The 22,054-nt window shown below is 51.5% G+C and overlaps 2 protein-coding genes across 12 annotated transcripts in view; both read left to right on the top strand.

The window, feature by feature from the left end:
• The window catches only part of CAMK2G (calcium/calmodulin dependent protein kinase II gamma), a 56,227-nt gene extending 42,945 nt beyond the window's left edge, over window positions 1–13,282 (top strand). For 2 of the 8 annotated variants that reach the window (XM_042908113.1, XM_042908116.1), the window contains 8 exons: window positions 1,992–2,060; window positions 3,200–3,244; window positions 5,086–5,134; window positions 6,349–6,462; window positions 8,493–8,568; window positions 8,939–9,033; window positions 10,567–10,811; window positions 11,257–13,282. In XM_042908113.1, the coding sequence (XP_042764047.1) occupies window positions 1,992–2,060; window positions 3,200–3,244; window positions 5,086–5,134; window positions 6,349–6,462; window positions 8,493–8,568; window positions 8,939–9,033; window positions 10,567–10,799 (681 nt within the window). In that variant the 3' untranslated portion in view covers window positions 10,800–10,811; window positions 11,257–13,282. Of the gene's footprint in view, window positions 1–1,991; window positions 2,061–3,199; window positions 3,245–5,085; window positions 5,135–6,348; window positions 6,463–8,492; window positions 8,569–8,938; window positions 9,042–10,566; window positions 10,812–11,256 lie in introns of those variants that run through there. The other 6 variants (XM_042908111.1, XM_042908117.1, XM_042908112.1 and 3 more) reach the window with 6 other exon arrangements.
• Window positions 13,283–13,612: 330 nt separating this feature from the next.
• Window positions 13,613–21,911, top strand: NDST2 (N-deacetylase and N-sulfotransferase 2). Of its 4 annotated transcripts, none has more exons than XM_042908110.1 (16): window positions 13,613–14,014; window positions 14,690–14,935; window positions 16,191–16,235; window positions 16,320–17,660; window positions 17,852–17,939; window positions 18,255–18,409; window positions 18,595–18,780; window positions 19,052–19,180; window positions 19,312–19,494; window positions 19,587–19,683; window positions 20,042–20,165; window positions 20,304–20,478; window positions 20,669–20,839; window positions 20,947–21,019; window positions 21,227–21,329; window positions 21,427–21,519. In XM_042908110.1, the coding sequence occupies exons 4-16, from the start codon at window positions 16,656–16,658 to the stop codon at window positions 21,485–21,487; spliced, it is 2,550 nt and encodes an 849-aa protein (XP_042764044.1). In that variant the 5' UTR covers window positions 13,613–14,014; window positions 14,690–14,935; window positions 16,191–16,235; window positions 16,320–16,655; the 3' UTR covers window positions 21,488–21,519. The 4 variants fall into 4 exon arrangements, with proteins under 4 accessions (XP_042764044.1, XP_042764043.1, XP_042764041.1 ...); XM_042908109.1 differs by having other exon boundaries at window positions 13,614–14,014; window positions 20,720–20,839; window positions 20,947–21,056; window positions 21,427–21,911; XM_042908107.1 differs by having other exon boundaries at window positions 13,618–14,014; window positions 20,947–21,056; window positions 21,427–21,911.
• The last annotated feature ends 143 nt before the right edge of the window (window positions 21,912–22,054 follow it).

The following is a 22,054-nucleotide window of genomic DNA, read 5'->3' as shown; positions in this document are numbered from 1 at the left end:
CAGAGCTTGGACTGCCTCCAGCAGCCCAGGGCAGGAAGTGAAGCTAGGAGGGACTCGGAGCCAGGTGGCAGTCACAGGGAGAGACCCTCACTCGCTATTGCTCAGGAGGAGAGGCCCTGCTCACTGGGGCCTCCTGCTACAGACTGGCAGCTGGTGGGCATCTGTGTGGTGGGCAGAGGACCTGGTTGTAGGCTCACAGCCCTGAGCCTTACTCTCGGCCTTTTCCCCTATGCAAGTGCCCATTAACAGGCTGTGCCCAACATTTCATCCTTCCCCACCCACCCCTCAGGAGGAGCAGCTGAAAGAATCCAGAGAGCGTACCTTTCTTTCTCATGGGACACAGACCACCAAGGGGAGGGAGCACAGCAGCCTGAATTGTTATGAAACCATCCATTAAAGCCAGAGGTCGGTCCACCTGGGTGACATCTCAGCCTTCTGCAGATATGGCAGGCTTAAGGGCACCCTGGAGTTCTTGCTCCCTGCCAAGATCTCTGTCTCAGCTAGGCTTTGCAGGGAGGGCAGCCTTATCCAATGAGTCCCAAACAGGTCAGACTTAGTAGCTGAGCTAGGGGGGTGGGGAATAGAAGAGAGCAGAGTTTATGTGAGTTTAGACCCACGTCCTGACTATTCCTGGGACCCCTCTCTTCCAGCCTGCAGAGTTCAGTGGAGTCTGGTAGTACTTGGTACCTGGCTTAAGGTTCCATGCCTAGCACTGGGTTTGGGGACATGTCAGCCATTGACAGCAAGCTAGGGTTGGATGCCTTCAGGTCTGGTCTAAGGAGCCATAAAAGAAGCCTCCAGTCAAGAAGAAGTAGGACAGTCTTGCTAGCTTTCTGTGTGTGTCCTAGGAAGGAAGAAGCACATCCTAACTGCCAATGTGTCCTCATTTGTGCCCTGCACAGAGATGGTAGCTACATGTTTGTCTCTCTGTCTTTTGAAGAACATGCAGGCATCAGGCTGCTCTTTGGTGGCCACTGGCTCCACTGGGACTCCCAGTGATACTGAGTACATTGGTGAGGGTATCATAAGAAGCAGAGGGGATTGTAAGAGGCAAAAGAGCCTCTTATAGATATGGCTCCCCCACCCCGGAGATCAGCCTCCTTCCTTCCTCACCATCCTCCCCCACCTTCCTTGCTGTGCCATTCAGTATAACATTTCAAAAGGCAAGGAGATATCCCAGTGGTCTGCTGCTGTTAGGAATGTTGGCCCGCTAGGCAGCCTACTCTCCCGGGGGCTGGGTTCTGGGACCATAGCCACAGCCACCCACCCTGGATTCACCTGCCCTGCCTTGGAGTTCTGCTCTCACTCCCAGTTGAGCAAATCCAAGATTTATCAGGAAGAAAATATATCTGTGCCAACTGCATAGCCTTGTCTCTGCTCCCTGGGGGCAGTGGGTGCATTCTGTATCCAAAGTCACATTCCCCCCCTTTCCTCTAGGCGAGGAAATCTCGCCACCATCTTCTAGGCGAGGTTTTTTTTTTTTTCTTTTCATGTTCCTCCTCTTTTCAGATCAGGCTCCGAGCTGATGTTTTAAGGGAAAGGAAATGCAGGTGGCAGGTTGAAAGGGCAGCAGGAGACTGCCCACAGATAGGGGACCCAGAGTTTCTGAATTTTGTTCTGCTCTCTTATAAACCACCCTTCTTTTTCCCTGTAAAATAAGAAGATCCTGAATTTCTTTGAGCGAAGTATGATTGTGCAGTGACGTGGCATCTGACATAAGCAGAGATTTCTGGAGAGATGCTTTAAAACAAGCCTCTGGGCTAATCCCACCTTAAGGATGCTTCCAGAGCTAGGTCTCTGGGCCTCTCCCAATACTCCCCTCCTCGGATTGATCATCTCTCCGACCATTGCTCCCATCCACATAGTATTATGGAGGCCACCTCAGGCCTAGCTCCTCCGGGCCAGGCCGGGGGGCAAGGGAGGTCTGGGAGTCGAACCTGAGCAGCTTTGGTAACTCTAGAGGAACTAAACCATCTGTTTTCTTGTCTCAGCCACAGAGCAACAACAAAAACAGTCTCGTAAGCCCAGCCCAAGAGCCCGCGCCCTTGCAGACGGCCATGGTACCTCCTGACTACGGCTTCTCCGCCCCTGCCCCTGGCTGCCTCCCGCTCCTTCTCCCTTCCTCTTCTTGCCCTCCCTCCCAGGCCTCCTTGGCCCTTTCCTTCTAGTCCCTATAGAGCAGGCTGCTTTGTGTACTGCCCTGTGGGCCCCTTCCCCTCATTGTCCCATGTGGCCATGCTCCTTCCTGCACTGCACAACTGCTGCTCCTGCTCCTTTCGCTTTTGGGGGGGGAAGAGTGGTCAGGGCTCTCAGCTAAACCTCTCAGCCCCAGGCTGGGCCCCCATGGGTCTGCTGTGGGAGCCGGGAAGGTGAGTGGCTTATAAAAGAAGAGGGTAGGAGCTTTCTTCGGACCTGCACTTCGGTTCTTAGAGGCTCCTTGTAAAATCTGCCTCGGCTTCTCCTTTGCAAAGCCTTGAACAAGAAGGAGGGCTGGGGTCCCTTACCTCTGGATGGTGCTGAGGTCTCTGAGTTCCTGGAGAGCCCCATGCTGGGGGCACTGTGTGCTCCCAGAGCACCTTCTGCTAGTGGTGGCTAACTAGAGAGTTAGCATGGGGGGTGACTGGGAGAGAAGGAGGGATAATTGTGCCTGCAGACCCGGACCCTCGTGCTGCCTTATGGCACAACAGGGACAGGAACTCTGGGGAAAGGTGGTAAAGCAAGCAGCTCTCTGGGCTCAGCTTGCTGAGGGGCCATCCTGGGTCTTTCTGGGAGACTAGTCTACTCTCCCTGTGTCCCTTCCTCCTACATACTCCTTGATGAATGCTGTTGGCAGCGCCTGGCCTGGACCCTCAGCCCCACAGCTCCTCCAGTGTACCTGTCCCGTGGGAAAGAACACTCAGATCTAGCAGGAATCAAGGAATCAGGGACAGAGGCCCTTGACCTCTCAGCTTCCCTGGTACCTGCTTTTGTTAAGTGCCAGGCCTCTCCTTCTTTCTCAGCCAGTGCTGTCCCCTAAATCTGGGGTTTCCCAGCTGTCTGGGACCCAGTTGAGCCAGGATATTTTGTCTTGTGGGAATGGCTGGTGGGCAGGCCTCAGTGGTCATCATAGGGTCTGTGATGGGATAAGGGTAGGGTCCCTCAGGGAAAAGCTGTAGGTCTGTCCTGAGGTCAAGAGGGTAATTTTCATCTTCTCTCACAGGAGCCACAAACCACCGTGGTGCACAATGCTACAGATGGGATCAAGGTGAGTGGCTCCTGAGCTGGTCTCCTGCTTTATGGATCAGCAGGAAACAGGTGGGCTGGATCACAGGGTCTATGGGTCCTGCAGATGGCAGATGACAGGCCACACCTCGAGGCCACAGTATGTGTGGAGTCCAGGCTGGGAATACCGTGCATCTGTTTGTTTCCTGGACAGCAGTATACTTCAGGCTCTATAGTCAGGCAGGCCTGGGTTTGAATCTGGGGCCACTGTCACTCTGGTGCTCTGCACTTCAATTTGCTTCTCTGTAAATTGAGGATAATAATAATTAAATCTTACTCCATGACTTGTGAGGCTTAAATGGCAGCAATTAGCTAGAAAAACAGACTAGAGTATAACCAGACCCTTAGAACATCCTCCATTGCCTCCCCCTCTATGCCCTCAGTAACTTTGTCTTATTTTCACTACTCATGACAAGATAAAAATCTCTCTCCACAGGTGTGGGGGAGGCAGATAATAAACCAAAAACCAAATAAGTAAGATAAAATCCAGTAGTGGTAAATGCTATGAAGAAAATGATACAAAGTAAAAAAAGGGGGGTGAACAAGGCCTTTAATTAAGTGGTCAGGGAAGAACTTCCCTCAAGAGGTGATTTTTGAGCTAAAAACTAAACAATAGGAAGGAGACAGCTGGGCTGACTGGAGCAGAATGCCCTAGACAGGCAGGCTGCAAGTGTAGGAGCTTAGCATGTATACAGAACAGAGGAAATGAAGCAGAGCCTAGAGCATGGAGCCAGGGGAGAGTGGCATGGGGGGGAGGGGGGGAAGGGGTGGGGGTGGGGGAGGATGCGGGTGGCACAGGGAAGAGGGAAGGGAGTGGCAGGGGCAGGGGGAAGGGGGGCAGGGTGATGATGTTGGAGAAGCAGGCAGGCCTGCTTCGTAGGACTTCATAGTAGTTTGCATTTTATTCCAGCAGTCAGGAGAAGCTATTGGAGGTTCTTAGCAGGAGAGTCATATAGTGTAATTTACACTTTGAAAAGCCCCTCTGGCTGTGTTATGGGCAAGAGCTTTAGGGAGGTAGGCAAGTATGGATGCAGGGGGCCCAGGAAGCTATTGTAGTTCAGGTCCCAGATGTTGGTAACTTGGAATCAAATAGTAGCTGTGCATTTAAAGAGAAGGGGTAGAGGTGCCAGGCTGGCTGGCTCAGTTGGTGGAGCATGTGACTCTTGATCTTGGGGTAGTGAGTTCGAGTCCCATATTGGGTGTAGAGTTACTTAAACATAAAATCTTTTTTAAAAAAAAATGAAGAGTTAAGAGACAGGACTTACTTTGGAGGTAGAACTAAGAGATTTGAATTTAGATTGGATAATTAAGATATAAGAGAAAGAGGGGTGCCTGGGTGGCTCAGTTGGTTAAGCTTCCTACTTGATTTCAGCTCAGGTCACAATCTCAGGGGTTGTGAGTTCGAGCCCCGCATCGGGCCCTGTGCTGACAGCTCAGAGCCTGCTTGGGATTCTCTCTCTCCTCTCTCACCACCCCTCTCTACTTGTGCGTTCTCTCTCTCTCTCTCTCTCTCTCTCTCAAAATAAATGAATAAACATTTTAAAAAAATAGAAAGCAAAGATTCAACCTAGAATCAAACCTAGAAGGTGACTGTAGGTTTTAACAACAAGATAGATATTGTCATTTACTGAGTTGGGGAAGACTTGGGAGGGGATCTGGGAACCCAGGGTGTTATAAAAGTCAGATGGCAAGGGTGAAAATAGAACTTTCTATGATTCTTCCTTGTACCTCCTGTAGGAGCACATACTCTGCTTCTGTTTTGCTCAGTTTCTCTGGTTTCCAAGGGCCTGAGTGTTATAGAAACATGTTCTTTTTGGCCTACAGGGCTCCACAGAGAGCTGCAACACCACCACAGAAGATGAAGACCTCAAAGGTAGGTGCTGGCAGGGTTGGGAAGGGACCCTAGCAGTGTCCCTGGTACCTTGGCTCCAGTGGGGCACCTGTCTTGTCTGTCCCCAGAACTGAGAATGGTGACTCCTTAGACTCTAGGAGAGGGCTTGGAATAAAAGCTACTCTCTGTGGGTTGTGAGGTCCCTGTCTGGCCTGGCTGGGCTAGGCAAGAGGCTTCTCTTTTTTGACCCCAGGTCTGGAATAGCTAACCTAGAGGTTTTCCTAAGCCTTTCCAGGGCCAGGGCTCAGAGAACTGTTCCTGTTGCTGATAATGATGTGACATCGCTGTACAGGGACATCCTGAGCCCCTGCAGAAGTAGCCCTTAAATATAGTGAGTCATTAGTAGGGTGACCAATGGTCCCAATTTCCCTAGGACTGAGGTGATTCCCAGAATGTGGAACTTTCAGTTTTAAAACTAGAACGGTCCTGGGCACGTTGGGATCAGTCACTCTCATCACAAAGTCTTGACATGAATGATGGAGCCAGAACCACATTTGGCCATATCCAGGTGGTCCTGTGAGGACCACCACCCTAAGCTTGGGCCTGGCCAGGAGGGCCACGGGGTGTGGGAGGGCGTGGCAGGCCAGACCCCTGGGAATCTCTGCCCTGCTCTTTGGTTTGGCCTCCTGGAATTGTTCCCTTTGCCACAGTAAGTGGCCTGAGGCCAGGCTCTCAGAAAAGATGGAGAAATGCTGCAGGACAGAGCTAAGAGAACACACACAGGAGCAGTAAGGGGGCAATAAACCTTTGGGAACGAAAAAAAAAATAGAGAGCATAAATGTATAAAGCAATAAACAACAGTACCTCTAGGGCTGCTGGCATTAAGGCCAGAGCAATTCAGTTCTGGTGATGCTGGTGGAGTCAGTGGCTCCTTCACTGCTGGGCTCTTGACCTTGTAGCCTAGCGCCCTAGAACATCTTCCCTGGGAGCAGGGGTCCTTGTACAGTCTGTTTGAAGGCTCCTCTGTAAGCCACAAGCCCAAGTCTGTGCACCTTCCCGGGGCTCTCAGCTGGGAGGCCTCTCTGGCAGAGGCGGCAGCGTGGGATGTGGTCCAGTGTCCACAGCAGCCCGAGGCGTTGCCTTGCCCCGGCTCTGCAGTGCCACGGGCTTGGGTCCTGTCTGGCTTGCTCGCTCACCTGCCTTGTTCTGTTTGTTTTGGCTGCTCTGCCTTGCCCTGCCCTGCCCTGGCTGGCTAGCTGCCCCGCTCCGCACTGGGAATGGCAGCTCGGTGCCTGAAGGACGGAGCTCCCGGGACAGAACAGCCCCCTCTGCAGGCATGCAGCCCCAGCCTTCTCTCTGCTCCTCAGCCAGTAAGTGTGAGGGAGGCACAATCTGGCTTCTGTCTCCCTGGCTCGTCCTGAAGCCCCTCAGGGATACCCCCCAGAGCTGTCAGCCCAGCCCAGCTATCTGTCTTAGTAAGCTTGGGGAGCTCGGCCTCTGCTGGGTGGGGGAGCTGATTGGAGGTGCTGTTAATACCAGGCAGGGGCCCCTGGGACCAGGGCCCAAAGACATAAAGAAGAGTGGGTGGAAGAACATGGCATTGTGGGAAGGAATAGAAAGCCACTGGGATATTCAGTGGGCCTTGCCTCAGCAACGAGCCAGGAAGAAAGGCTGAGTCAGAAATCAGGTCAAAGGTGGTGGGAGCGGGGATGATGGTGAAATTGCCATAAGCCAAGAACCGTGTTGGGATTTGGTGTTTCCTGAGGCTCAGCACATCATATTAAGAGCATGAGGCTTGGAGTGAGACAGACTGAGTTTAAATCCCAGCTTCAAAATGTGTGAAGTAGCTTAAACCTCCCAGAGCCTCAGCTTCTTTATCTGTATAATGGGAATAAAATAGCACCTACCTGATAGCACTGTTATGAAAATAAATGAGATAGTAGAATGTCTTGATATGATGCCTTGCTGGATTAATGGTAGCTCATATTTTTATTTTAAGTTGTGTCTGTGTAGGGGATGCCTTTGTCTGCTTCTTTTCCTTCTATTATCTGTCCTTTTAAAGTTTCTAAACACAATCCTCTTCACCCTTAGGGCCCCAGTCAGGTCCTGCAAATGGGTTTGGTGGGTTGGAGAGGGGGTGTGTATGAGTGTGTGTGTGTGTGTGTGTGTGTGTGTGTGTGTGTGTGTGTGTTCACATACCTGCTTGCCTCTAGAAAGTGGATACAGCTCGTTTGTTCCCCTAAGATGCTGCTTACTCACCTGGAGCTGCCTCCGTGACAGTACTGGTGGCTATGGGGCCACCACCTGGCTGTATCTTTGGCTGCACTGCCCTCTCCCAGCTGTGCCTCTTGGCTGTGCTGTTCTAATGCTCGCATTTGTCTTGCAGCCTCTCGCTCCTGTGAGGAAAGGCTTGTGGCCTGGGCCAGCCCGGGGCTCTGGTCAGGGTTGGCCTGAGCTCAGCCTGAGCCCTCTCTTACCCTGGTGGCCTCTGCTGATAGTGGTGCTCCCTGTCAGTGAGCTGCCTGTGAGTGTAGGATGCCACCAAAAGTCCCTTGACTTTGGATAGGGTGGAGGTGGGGGGCTCTTTGGGCACCAGTTCTGCCTGCTGTCATTCTGAACCTCGTCTCAGTTTTCTTGGGGGACGCATCCTGGCATGAGAGCTGGTACGAGATTTAGAGCTATTCTAAGGCTCGTCCAGGGTAAATGGAGCCATCTCTCTGGTGAGAGGCTCTGTTTAAAAAGAGTGTTTATAGTTCCAAGATCCTTTATCCCAGAAAAGCCCTGTGGAGGAGATGAGCAGGGTAAAGAGAATTAAGCATCTGTCCCAGGGCTCTGTTCATCCTTGTGGAGCCCTCATCCTTGGCTAGGTTCTGCTCTCAGGCTGGCTGTTGCCCACGACTAGGTTCTGGACCACTGAATGAGGGCTGGGGTGGTGTAGTGGTGGTGGTAATTGAGACCTGACTGAGCCCCTTCAGGTGAGAGAAGTAAGTGGGTGGTGGAAACAGCCATATCAGGAGATGCTTCTTAGGCTGAATGTGCTGGGGGTGGGGTAGAGAGTCTGGTCAGAGTATTCATGATGGCTAGGCTCCTCAACTGTAAAAGACAAGAGTGTTTTTTGCATCCTGGTTGTTGATGGAGGGGGAGACAAAGGCCAGGGAGCCATAACCAGTGGGTGGGCTTCAGGAGGAGGGGGCCATTAGCTCTACAGACAACAGAGAAGGAATGAAGAGAAAAGTGGGCTCACTCTTCTGCAGAGGGCCTTAATGTTAAAGACAGAGAAGAGGGATGTCTTTGTCACAGAGATCACAGGGGATTCTCTGAAGGATTGGGGAGGGTTCTCTGTCACTTGGGAGCTCCTCAATCCCGTGCAGGTAAATTGCTGGATTTTTCCCCCCCGCAGTGCGGAAACAGGAGATCATTAAGATCACAGAACAACTGATTGAGGCCATCAACAATGGGGACTTTGAAGCCTACACGTGAGTAGAGACCCATTTCCTTGAGACCCAAGTCAACTCTAGAAGCCTTCCCTCTTCCCCAAAATCAGCTTGGACCCTGGGAAAAGGGAAGGCTGGGCCTTGGGCACAATGCTTGAATTAAATACTAGGCCCTTGGGCTGGAATCCCTCCCAGATAGATACCCTATGATAATACCCCACCCCCACCCACCCCCATTCCCCACCCCTGCCATGGTGTCTTGGTGGTGGGCTGAGAGGGTAAGACCCTAAGATCTTAGCCATCTTGTCAGACCTAGCCCGCAGCTAACATGCTGCAGGACAGACATCACTGACAAGGAAGAAAGACAAGTAATCCTATAGGAGACTGACAGGCTATTTTTTTTTTTCTGCAGGAAGATTTGCGATCCAGGCCTCACTTCCTTTGAACCTGAGGCCCTTGGTAACCTCGTGGAGGGGATGGATTTCCATAAGTTTTACTTTGAGAATCGTGAGTGGGTTCGTGCTGCTGATATACTCCTGCCTGACCCTTTACCCCCTTTGCCTCTGTCCCTGCTCACCATCTCCTCTTCCCAGTTGCCTGCTTTTCCCTTATTTGACCTGCTTGGCTGCACCTTGTTCTATGTGTTTGCTTCCTTGTGCCCTGAGGATAGTCTTAAACTGACACCTTTGAAGGACTTGCTTCAGAGCCCCACGTGCCCCGTCATTCTGCAGCTGCTTTGTGGCACAATCAGGGTCACGATTTCTTTAAGCCTCACCTCTTTCCACAATGACTGGAAACCACTGAAATTAGGTTGAGATGACGTCAGCAAGTAGTAATGAAGCTCTGTATGTATAGATTTCACAGTAGAGGAAATTAAAACCAGGATAAGAATGTACAAGCAAGTAGCAGGGCACTGTGGGTGATTTGTGAGATCAGAAGTTGTGGCTAGGGGCCTCCTGAATATGGAGGGAAGTAGTCCTGGCTGAGGGGCTGTACACTCTGGACTCTGGACAGTTCGTGGAAGTTCCAGGGAATAAGAAGATGAATCACCACCTCCTCCTGTCTTTCTCTCCACTTTCTAGCACCCTCCTCCTCCCTATTTTTTTTTTTTTTTTCTTTTCTTTCCCATTTTATCCTGGGCCTTCCCCCATCCTGCCCTGAGGTTTTGTTTTTTTGTTTTTTTGTTTTTTTTTGTTTTTTTGTGGCTTTTTTTTTTTTGTCACAGTTTTTTTCTACTAACTACCATCCTCTCCGTGTCGGCTGCAAATGTAAACCCTTGGCTATCTAAGTAATTCTGTTAGCCAGAAGCAGTTTCAGAGATTATAGAAGCCCTAGGGAGGGTCTCAGGTAGACCCTGTCTAACATTTGAAATGAATTAAAATGTGAATCTCATTAAAAGCAACACAGTTCACAGTGTTCGCTGATAATGGCAATCCAACTTCTTTTGGCCTTCCCGCAGCAGAATCTGGGAACCCTAGGAATATCCTGAGCTTGGTGCTTTGGTGATTCTATTTTAACTTTGGACTTTTTTTTTTTTCCAAATCACAAATCAATTTTGAAATCTTAAGCTCTTGATTTTGCTCTGCAGCCAGTTAGGGACAAGCCAACCCTTACGAAATCTAAACATCGGCCTGGAAGAATGGAAAGATCATAGGCTTTAGTTAGGAGTCAGATGGTCCTGAGTTCAAATGTTGTGTGATTTGGGAAAATTACTTAACCTCCTTGAGCCTGCTTCATTATTTCATAATAAAGAAAATAATATTGACCAAGAAATAATAGTTTATGTATGTAAAACCCCTAGTGCAATGTCTGATTAAAGTAGTAGTTGCTATTATCATTGTTCTCCACCTCTTTCTTCCATTTGGATAACTGAGACTACTGTTATGGGGTTTCCTGGCCTTTGGTGTATGGGGGACTTAGGGACTCCCAGAACGGTTGCTGGAAAAGAGGGTGAGACCTGGAAGAGCAGGCTGGGAGGAAAATGTCAGTGCCCAGGCCTGATGCCCTCCTACCTACTGCACTCTGCCTTGCCCCCTGCAGTTCTATCCAAGAACAGCAAGCCCATCCACACCACCATCCTGAACCCGCACGTCCACGTGATTGGGGAGGACGCAGCTTGCATCGCCTACATCCGCCTCACCCAGTACATCGATGGGCAGGGTCGGCCTCGCACCAGCCAGTCGGAGGAGACCCGGGTCTGGCACCGCCGGGATGGCAAGTGGCTCAATGTCCACTATCACTGCTCAGGAGCCCCTGCTGCACCGCTGCAGTGAGCTCAGCCACAGGTGCACCTGGTGGGGGGGGTGAGGAGGGGGACAGATGGGATCAGAGGAGGAAGAGGAGGTTGAGAAGTGGCACTAGGGGAAGAGATATGGATCATCCCAGGGGAGTGGCAAAGGCTGTCAGACAGACTTGTGTCTGGCCCTAGGACTCTAAGTTGGGTGACTTTGGACAGGTTACTTCCCTACCCTAAGCCTGTTTCCTTAGCTGTCAAAAAAGAGAGAAAGAGTGGTACCTACTTCATTGAGTTGTAAGGATTAAATAAGATACTCAGAAGTAAAGCATTTGCTTAGCAAATGTGAAGCAATGTTATATTTAAATGCTAGCTTCTCCCCCATCCTCCACCTTCTCAGGCAGACTTGGCCACGTGTCTAGTGTGTTTAAGTCCCTGGAACTCATCTGTGTGCTTATTGTCCTTTGTTCTGTTACCACGTCTGTCCTCTTTGACAGGGGCATTAGGAGATCCCAGCCGGAGGTCAAACCTTCGCAGCCAGTGGCTCTGGAGGGCCTGAGTGACAGCGGCAGTCCTGTTCGTTTGAGGTTTAAAACAATTAAATTACAAAGCGGCAGCAGCCAATGCACGCCCCTGCATGCAGCCCTCCCGCCCGCCCTTCGTGTCTGTCTCTGCTGTACCGAGGTGTTTTTTACATTTAAGAAAAAAAAAGAAAAAAAGATTGTTTAAAAAAAAAATGGAATCCATACCATGATGCGTTTTAAAACCACCGATAGCCCTTGGGCTGGCAAGAAGGCAGGAGTTTGTGTGACACCCATCCTGGCATGAGCAGCCGGCTCACCCACCAGCCCTGAAGAGGTGAGCTCGGCCTCTGGCCTCCGTGGACTCAGGGGACCAGGCAAGAACTCTGACAGAGCTTTAGGGGCTATGATGTGATTGCAGCCCCTGAGGTGGCCTGCCTGCCCCAGGTCTAGGAATGGACTTCTTCTGAACTTGCATAGCGCCTAGAATGAGGCTGATGAGAACATCGTGGCCATCAGACCTACTTGTGAGAGAACACAGAGCTCCCAGCCTGCTGTGGAGGCAGCTGAGAAGCAGTGGCCTCGGGACTGAGGGCCTGGACATTGCTGTACTGTTCCATTTAGTGTAGAAAGGAAGAGAATTGGTGCTGCAGAAGTGTGTCCGCCACAAAGCTGTTGAGAAACCTCGTGTTAGTCTGACATGTACTCACTTACTCATCCATTTCTATAGGATGCACAATGCACGTGGGCCCTGATACTGAGGCCCAATACCTGCAGCTGGGAAAGGGGAGGGGTTGCTGCTTTGCTTTGTGTTTGTTTTCTTATAACTTAGCAAGGAGAGAGCCAGGCCCTGGTCAGGGCTCCCCTTGCTGCCTTTGGCAGTTCTGTTTCTGTGCTGATTTGGACCATCTTTGTCTTGACTTTTCATTGTGGTGGTCCCCGTGCTGACCCTCATCTGGGCCTGGGCCCTCTGCCAAGTGCCCCTGTGGGATGGGAGGAGTGAGGCAGCGGGATTGAGTTGATGGTTGTTTCTATGCATTCAGGCTGCCCTCAGGACTGCCTCCCTTCTTACTCTTCCCTTGCTGCACGCCCATCTCTTTACCTGTCTTTGAGATTGACCTGACTGCTCTGGCAAGAAGAGATGTTCTCTTTAAAGAGGCCTCTCTACTGACCAACTGAAGTATATGACTTACTGCTGGACAATCTGCATGGGCATCACCCCCCCTCACCTGCATGTACCCAAAAGAGGTGTCCAGAGCCAAGGCTCCTACATTCATTGTCCCTCTCTGTGCTCAAGGAGTTCCATTCCAGGAAGGAAAGATCTATACCCTAAGCAGATAGCAGAGAAGATAATGGAGGAGCAACTGGTCATGGCCTTGGTTTCCCCCAGAACAACTATGCAGACTTAACTGCACAAATATCTGCACTATTGGGGGAAAGGTGGGTAAATCCCAGCTTCCTGAACTATCTTCAGGAGGCACAGGAGCTGGGAGAAGAGGCAGAGCTACAGGTTTACCTTGGAGCCAGCTGAGAAGAGAGCAGACTCACAGGTGCTGGTGCTTGGGTTTAGCCAGGCTCCTCTGAGCACCTCATGCATGCCTCAGCCCCTGGGCCCCAGCCCTTTCTTGCCCTGCAGCCTGCAGTACCAGCACGCAGACGCCTTCACCACAGGGTTTGGTTTTGCTGGCTTGAAGACAAATGGTCTTAGAGTTCATTAAGACCCATAGCTTCATATGGCTGCTCCAGCCCCACTTCTTAGCATTCTTATTCCTCTTCTGGGGCTAATGTCAGCATCTATAGACAATAGACTATAAAAAAAAAAAAAAAAAAATCACCTTTTAAACAGGAAATGGAAGGCATTTGATGCAGAATTTTTGCATGATGACATAGAAATAATTTAAAAATAGTTAGTGTTTGTTCTGAATGTTGGTAGACCCTTCATAGCTTTGTTACAATGAAACCTTGAACTGAAGATATTTAATAAAATAACCTTTAAACAGTCCATTGTGTTACTGCTGTTGGAAGCTTATGGCCAAAGGCTGATTTGAGCAGCCTGGGTTACAAGCCTTCAGATGAGAAGTAGCTTCTCCCACTCCCTTTGGGCCCACTTTAAAATAAAACTTCCTCAAACTCATCAACCTCCAACTGGTCCACTGGGCTGCTGAGGCGAGTTTGGGGTGGAGAGAAAAGATGTGGACCCTTAGCTGGCGGGCTAGGGGTCTCGCCCCGCCCCCGGGCCCCGCCCGCGTCACGGGCTGCCCCGCCCCCTTCGCCCCTCAGTGGCCCGACTCGGCTCCCCCTTCGCAGGGCTGAGTGGACGAGCCCGAACCCTGGGCCCGCCCCTACCCCGGGAGCCGCGGCGCTCGACGCTCGCCAGACTGTGCCACCGGGCGGGGAGGAGGGGGTGCGCCTCTGCGGGCGGGGCGCGCAGCCCGCCGTCTCGGAGGCCGAGGCTCGACCGAGCGCTACGGAGGACTGTTCGGCCGCCCAGCACCTCGGCAGTGCAGCTGCCAGGCCCGGACTCTGCGGGGACCTGAGGGGCGTCACGAGCGGCAGCGAGCCGCCTCCCCCCACCCCGGGTGGGAGCGGTGGTTGGGCCCGGCTGCGGCAGAGCGTTCTCTCGGAGATGGCGGAGCCGCCGCGACGCGGCCCAAGGCCCCGAGAGCTGGGAAGCCGGGCAGCCCCGGGACGCGGCGGAGCCCGGGGACAGCGGGGACGCCGCCTAGTCCGCCGGGTGAGCCGCCCTTGAGGGTAACCACCCCCCACTCAGAGGGTGGCCCCCACCCACGGTCGCCCGCAGTCCCTCCCCTCACAGACTTCCCCTCAGTGTTGCCACCATAACCACCCGCGGGGTTGTCCCGGGCGGCCCTCAGCGCGGCCCAGCGCTCCCCTCTCCTGCGTCCCCTCCACTAGTCTCCCTCCTAGTTGCTTCATTTCCCTCAGTAGGGGGCTCCTCCTCCCCTCGGGGCTCTCCCAGCCCAATGCCTGCCTCGATGTCACCCCAAGCTCTCCTCGGCGTGTCCCTTGCCCGGTCCCCATCTGGCGCTCCCTTCATATCCACCTGTGACCCCATGTCCCCCTCAGCAGGGACCCTCTACCCGTGACTCCTGGTATGGCAGCCCCGCATTCCCACGTCGCTCGCTCCTCGGTAGCCACCACCCCCCCCCCCCCCTCCCGCGGCATCTGCACCACTTGTCTCCCCGCCTTCCCTGGTTCCTCTCACTAGTGCTGTCGCCCAGCCCAGGCCTGGGGGACCCCTTTGGTTTCTGCCTCAGAAACCTCCCGCTGCTGCTCACACGTACAGCAACCCTTTCCCCGCGTTCCTACTTCGGCATCTGTCATCCCATCCCACACTCGACCCCAATAGCTCCCTCAGCACCCCTTCCCTAAATATTGCTGCTTCTTCTAGGTGTGAAGCCAACATGCAGTGGTTAAGAACCCGGGCTGTGGAGCTCGACAGGCCTGACTTTGAATCCCAGTTCCTCCACTGACTGACTGAGCTGTGTGATCCTGGGCAAGTGACTAAGCTTCTCTGGACCTCAAATTACTCACATGTAAAATGGGGATAATAATAGTGTCTGCCTCTTACCTACCTTCCAGGGCTGATGTGAGCATTAAATATATGGAAAGCTCTTGGAAGAATGTCTGACAAAGAGTAAGCTCTCACTATTTACAATTATTCTTAACAGTAATGGGGGAGACACCCTGAGTGTCCACTTCGTGTCAGTGAGGACTTCTCACTACTGTGTTTTCCCTAAAGAGTTTCCTTTAATTCTTAGGATTCACCCCTTCCCATCACTATTTCAGTCCTCTCCCCAGCTTTCTTTTCATGTCAATTTTACCCAGGCCAAAGCTGAACTGTTCTTAAATCATCTCTCTCAATTCTGAGGAACGCTGTCTCTTTCTGATCTCACCCCTGAGATGTATATGCCTGGGAGTGGGTAGCAGAGAAGGATTGCCAGTCCCTGGCCTTACTAGGAATGGCTAAGCTGGAGAGAACAACAATAAAGCTTCTAGAAGCAGTCTATATATTTAAGAAAACAGTCTCCAAAATTAGGTCTCCCTGAAACTGTTTTCTGATCACACTGTCCTTACCCCTTTCTTACTGGTTGGGTATGACTTAAGCTGTTGTAGCTCTCATCCAGCCCCACTAAGTTTGCTATCTTTTTGTAACAGGATTCAATCCCTCATGTCTCCATAGGCTAGCTCAGGACCCTTCTGAGCTGTTCAGTGATGAGGATATAGTATCACCTAGGCTAAGTTAGGAAGGTGAACTGAAGTGATAGGAAGACAGACTGGACTCAGCCCTCTGGCTTCTCTCAGGCCCCAGTGATGTGGTCTGCCCTGGGGCTACATTTTTATCACTCTCTGACACTCGTGCAGGTGAGATGAAGGACAGGGGATGAGTAATTTTTCACAAGTAATAGAAAAGAGAGTTTCTGGGTTTGGAAGTGAATCGAATGATTAGGTAGCACCATTTCTTTTACCTTTCGAATCTCCCCACCCCCCACCATAGTGTTCTCCTCACTACAAGTTCATTAGTGCTTCTAGCTTGTGATGTTGGGTTTGATTGATGAGGAAGATTAACAGACTCATGACTTTCCTCTTATCTGATATTTCATTGGAGCACGGGACTTGTGGGGCTTTCTGTCCCTTCCTCACAGAACGACCAGAGCTCCTGCTGGCTGGCCAACTGCTTAGTCGTGGGCTGGGAACTTCTTCCAGAGCAGGTTCATTTTCACCCTCCTAAGCTGTTTGGTCTCCTTTTGATGGGAGATTTGTTCCCTTCCAGCCCTTGAATATACTGCTCTAGCTCTGAGCTTAGCTCAGGAAGGAGAATTTATATTCTAAGAAAGGCAACAAGCTATGAAGTGAAGATATGAGACTCAGATTGTGTTGTTCTTCTACAGGAGTTTTTTTTTTTTTTGGAGAACAAATCATCCTGTGAGCAGGAGGTAAGAGAGATGGGTGAAGAGGGGAATGGGTTAATGATACACTTTCAGGTGGAGAAGTAACCCATTGATTTTTCTGTGTTACAGATAGTGAGGGCAGGGATTATGAACTTTGTTGACCTCTAATGTGAGGAGCTCAGCAGGACCAAGAGTGGAGCCTGGCTAGATTTGCATCCTGAAGCCATGGGCCAGGGGGCCATGGTGACTTGAGACCAGTGGACTGTGTCCAGTTGCCCCTCGTTGCCCCTTCTAACTCCCCTACCCTAAAGTAAGGGGAGTTGGCTCCAACTTTTCAGGGAACTGACCCTGAGGAAATCATTTTCCCTTACTTTCCTATCCTACCCTCTTAAGAGAGCCCAGCCTATAGAACTCCTACCTCCCATCCCCTGAGGTAGACCCCATCCCTGCCTCCCCTTCCCCGCCATGCTCAAGCTGTGGAAGGTGGTACGCCCAGCTCGGCAGCTGGAACTGCACCGCCTCATACTGCTGCTGATCGCTTTCAGTCTGGGCTCCATGGGCTTCCTGGCTTACTACGTATCCACCAGCCCCAAGGCCAAGGAACCCTTGCCCCTGCCCTTGGGAGACTGCAGCAGTGGTGGAGCAGCTGGCCCTGGCCCTGTACGTCCACCAGTCCCACCACGGCCCCCCAGGCCACCAGAGACAGCTCGAACTGAACCTGTGGTCCTTGTGTTTGTGGAGAGTGCATACTCACAGCTGGGGCAGGAGATTGTGGCCATCTTGGAGTCTAGTCGTTTTCGTTATAGCACTGAGCTAGCACCCGGCCGAGGGGACATGCCCACACTGACTGATCATACCCGTGGCCGCTATGTCTTGGTCATTTATGAAAACCTGCTCAAGTATGTCAACCTGGATGCCTGGAGTCGGGAACTGTTAGACCGGTACTGTGTGGAGTACGGTGTGGGCATCATTGGCTTTTTCCGAGCCCATGAACATAGCCTACTGAGTGCCCAGCTCAAGGGTTTTCCCCTTTTCCTACACTCAAACTTGGGGCTCCGGGACTACCAAGTGAATCCTTCTGCCCCCTTACTGCATCTCACACGCCCCAGCCGCCTGGAACCTGGGCCGCTGCCTGGTGATGACTGGACCATCTTCCAATCCAATCATAGCACATATGAACCAGTGCTTCTTGCCAGCCTTCGGCCAGCTGAATCCCCTGTGCCAGGACCAGTGCCTCGCCGGACCCGGCTTCCCACTGTCGTACAAGACCTGGGGCTTCATGATGGCATCCAGCGGGTGCTCTTTGGCCATGGCCTTTCCTTCTGGCTCCACAAACTTGTTTTTGTTGATGCTGTTGCATACCTCACTGGCAAGCGCCTCTGCCTAGACCTTGACCGCTACATCTTGGTAGACATTGATGACATCTTTGTGGGCAAGGAAGGTACCCGCATGAAGGTGGCTGATGTTGAGGTCAGTCTTTTTCCTGACTCAAATTTCTTTCCTTAGAAGCTGTTTCAAGCTCTGTCCTATCAGACTCCCTTGATTCTGAGCTTGTCATAGGTATACTCCCTGCCCTTTTCAGGCAGGAAGAACATTACTTTTCATTTTTCTCCTGATCAGTCTGCTCTCATGATTTCTTGTGTTCCTGCTACTCTTCCCAGGCTCTGTTGACCACCCAGAACAAACTCAGGACCTTAGTCCCCAACTTCACTTTCAACTTGGGCTTCTCGGGCAAGTTCTATCATACTGGTGAGTGTATTCCCCTGTTCCTTCAGCATATCTGTCTTAGTTTGGACTGTTCCTTCACTGTTCATCTTCCTGGGCAGGCAAGTTGGAGAAAAGGGGCAGGGTTTGGGGTCAAAATATGGTGAGGAGCTAGCGGTGGATATGAACTTAGGTTAGCATGGGTGGCTGAAGAGCAAGTCAGCAGTGGGGCAAAATAGTCTCAGGTGGGCAGAGGTCAGCAATCTTATCCCAAGAATGGAAGATGGTCAGTGTTGTTACAGAACAGAGGAGGGCACAGGGCCTGACTGGCTGTGGTCAGTGGTCAGTGTGTGGTCATAGGGACAGAGGAGGAGGATGCAGGGGACGACATGCTGCTGAAGCACCGCAAAGAGTTCTGGTGGTTCCCCCACATGTGGAGCCACATGCAGCCACACCTGTTCCACAATCGCTCCGTGCTGGCTGACCAGATGAGGCTCAACAAACAGTTTGCTCTGGTGAGACCCTTGGATCTGTTCCCCATACTTTTTCCCAGAGATAATGATTCCTTTTCAACCTTCCCCTAATGGGCTGCCCTTTCCCTACCCTTTCCATTTTTCTTTCTGTGGAGGTATCCCCACCCTCTTTACCCTCTACTCCCTGAACCTCACCAGGTCCTGGTGAGAATCTATGCCATTCCCAGGAACATGGGATTCCCACGGATCTGGGGTATGCTGTGGCCCCCCACCACTCGGGTGTATACCCCATCCACACGCAACTCTATGAGGCCTGGAAATCTGTGTGGGGCATCCAGGTGACCAGCACTGAGGAATATCCCCATCTCCGCCCTGCCCGCTACCGCCGTGGCTTCATTCACAATGGCATTATGGTGAGGGACCCCTGATACAAACCTGAATCAAACTCCTACATTTAGACAGCCACCAACCTGCACTGACCTGTGTCCTCTCAACTGCCAGTCCAAGTTCACATAATAGGGGGTAAAGGGGTGAAAAGTCATAATGCACATAGTAAGAGTTTTATTGGTGTAACTCAGTACTTTACAAACCCAGGGAATCCTAATGCCTTAGGTCTTTTGTCCCTTATTTATTTTTCATTCTGCCTTTCAAATCTCATGTTAGTTTGTTTTTTCCTTCTTCTAGGTATTACCACGGCAGACGTGTGGACTCTTCACTCACACAATCTTCTATAATGAATATCCTGGAGGCTCTCGTGAACTAGACCGGAGCATCCGAGGTGGAGAGCTCTTTCTGACAGTGCTGCTTAATCCGGTAAGGTGCTGAGAGGAAGGGCTAGAAGATTGGAGAGCTGAAGTGTATGTAGGCTGGGAACTTTGCTCACCAAGCCTGATTCTGAGGTGGGGTAGGCTCTCTAATTCTGACACGCAGGCTCCCTCTTGCAGATCAGCATTTTTATGACCCATCTGTCAAATTATGGAAATGATCGGCTGGGCCTGTATACCTTTGAGAGCCTGGTGCGTTTCCTTCAATGCTGGACACGGCTGCGCCTACAGACCCTTCCTCCTGTCCCTCTTGCACGAAAGTACTTTGAACTGTTCCCTCAAGAGCGAAGCCCCCTTTGGCAGGTATGGTTGGAGCTCAGGCTGACCAGAGACGTGATGGGGGTGGAGAGAGTTGAAGAAAAGATGAAACATCTGATTCTTGGCCTCACCTTCAGAATCCCTGTGATGACAAGAGGCACAAAGATATCTGGTCCAAGGAGAAAACCTGTGATCGGCTACCCAAGTTCTTGATTGTGGGACCCCAGAAAACAGGTGAATCGTCCTTAGCCAACTTCTCTTGCCCTGCCTTAAGCCCAAAGGATTCTTTGGCCAAGGAATTCCCTTCTCATACCCACCTCTCCTTAATCCAGTCTCTTGAGACAGTGATTCTTAATCCTGAATCAGAATCATCTGTGGTTTGTTTTTTTTAAAGATCCACAAGTGATTCTGATGCAGTCAAGGCTGAGAACTATTTTAACTTCCCTGGGTCTCACTGTCTTTTCCTTCTCTCACTCTAGTTTGTCCAAAGGGGATATTACTACTCAGAGTGGTTATTTTCTCACCTCCTTAAAATTCATATTGTTGATCTGGCTTCTTTCCCAAAATAGCCTCGACCTTCTCTCCCATTTAGGGACCACAGCTATTCACTTCTTCCTGAGCCTGCACCCAGCTGTGACTAGCAGCTTCCCTAGCCCCAGCACCTTTGAGGAGATTCAGTTCTTCAACGGCCCTAATTACCACAAGGGTATTGATTGGTGAGACTGGGACCCTTTGTAATGCTTCTCAGAGGAACATTCCCTTCCCTCCAAATCCTCATTCCAGCTTCCACCAGTGCAGGTATCTGGCCCCTTCATGCTGCAAATTCTCTGCCTCTCCTCTGTGCTACTTCCTAGGTACATGGACTTCTTCCCTGTCCCTTCCAATGCCAGCACTGACTTTCTCTTTGAAAAAAGTGCCACCTACTTTGACTCAGAGGTTGTACCACGTCGGGGGGCTGCCCTTCTGCCACGAGCCAAGATCATCACTGTGCTCACCAACCCTGCTGACAGGGCCTACTCCTGGTATCAGGTGAGCCTGAAGCTAGGGATACATTAGGGCTTAAGTGAGGGAGGTGGTGACTGCTAGAGACAGAAAGGAAGAGGGTAGGGAAACTAAATTGCTTTGGTGTGGGATTCCTATGCTGTGTATTCATCAGATCAAGAGTAGGGCAGAATAATTCTATCAAATCACCCATCCTTTCCTATTCCTTGTCCTTCAGCACCAGCGAGCACATGGAGACCCAGCTGCTCTGAATTATACTTTCTACCAGGTGATTTCAGCCTCCTCTCAGGCCCCTCTGGCACTTCGCTCCCTGCAGAACCGCTGTCTTGTCCCTGGCTACTATTCCACCCATCTGCAGCGCTGGCTGACTTACTACCCCTCTGGACAGGTACATGCCCCCCAGTAGCCTTTGTTGGGGTCCCCCTTCCCTTCTTTGTCCCTTCAGCCTAGAGGCTTCTAAGGAATACAGAGGGAACTACATCTCTGTCCCTTTAGTTGCTGATTGTGGATGGGCAAGAGCTGCGTACCAACCCAGCTGCCTCAATGGAGAGCATCCAGAAGTTCCTGGGTATCACACCCTTTCTGAACTACACACGGACCCTCAGGTGGGAGAGCATGACCCAGGGGAGGAGGAATCGGGGAAATGGGGAAACAGGTTGACCATGTCTGTTTGGAAGAGACATGTGTCCCTGTGAGCTGGGAGAGGTAATATACATTTATGGGGCTTGAATTTTCTTTTCTCCCTACCAATTAATGCCCTTTTGCTATTGAGCAGGTTTGATGAAGATAAGGGATTCTGGTGCCAGGGACTTGAAGGTGGGAAGACTCGTTGTCTGGGCAAAAGCAAAGGCCGGAGGTATCCGGATATGGACACTGAGGTGAGTAAAGCCTCAGACAAGGTATCCCTCTCTACCTCTGAGGTCTCATCCTACGTCCCACTCCTTACCATTTCTGCCTCCATTTTTCTCCTCTCAGTCCCGCCTTTTTCTTATGGATTTTTTCCGGAACCACAATTTGGATCTGTCGAAGCTGCTAAGCCGGCTTGGACAGCCAGTGCCCTCATGGCTTCGGGAAGAACTGCAACATTCCAGTCTGGGCTGATGTCCAGGCCTCCTGTACCAGCAAAAGCGCCCCACTACCCTAAAGGGCAAGCCCAGAGCAGGGCCCACAAGGGGTATTAGAGTGGCCCAGCCCCTGCCCCTTCTACCTCAGTGGCCCCCAGGCCTGGGATGGCTGAGAAGGAAAGGGCAGTCCTTTCCCATACCTCTAGGGTCTTATAAAGGGGCTTCCCTTGATACCCCACATCATGGTACTAGGCACCTTCAACCCATGGTCTTTGAAGGTGGGTGAGAATGAAAGGGTCCAGGCAAGGTGTAGAGGAACTTATTAATCCAGTGATTTCCCTCTTCATTCTCAGCAGTATATCTATCTATACCTGGCTATGGGAGGGACCCCCCCCCCCCCCCCCCCCCCACTGTGGGATCAATGGGATCTACCTGTGGCCCGGCCTCCCTAATGTCATTCACATTGAATGGGGATGAGGCCGGACAGTGGCTCATAGAGCTGAGTATGAGCCCTAGCTGTGGGCTAGAAATGTCCTTAA

Source organism: Panthera leo, chromosome D2 (assembly GCF_018350215.1).
Source record: "Panthera leo isolate Ple1 chromosome D2, P.leo_Ple1_pat1.1, whole genome shotgun sequence".
NCBI classification, from domain to species: Eukaryota; Metazoa; Chordata; class Mammalia; order Carnivora; family Felidae; genus Panthera; species Panthera leo.
This window is presented reverse-complemented; position numbering and strand designations above follow the sequence as displayed.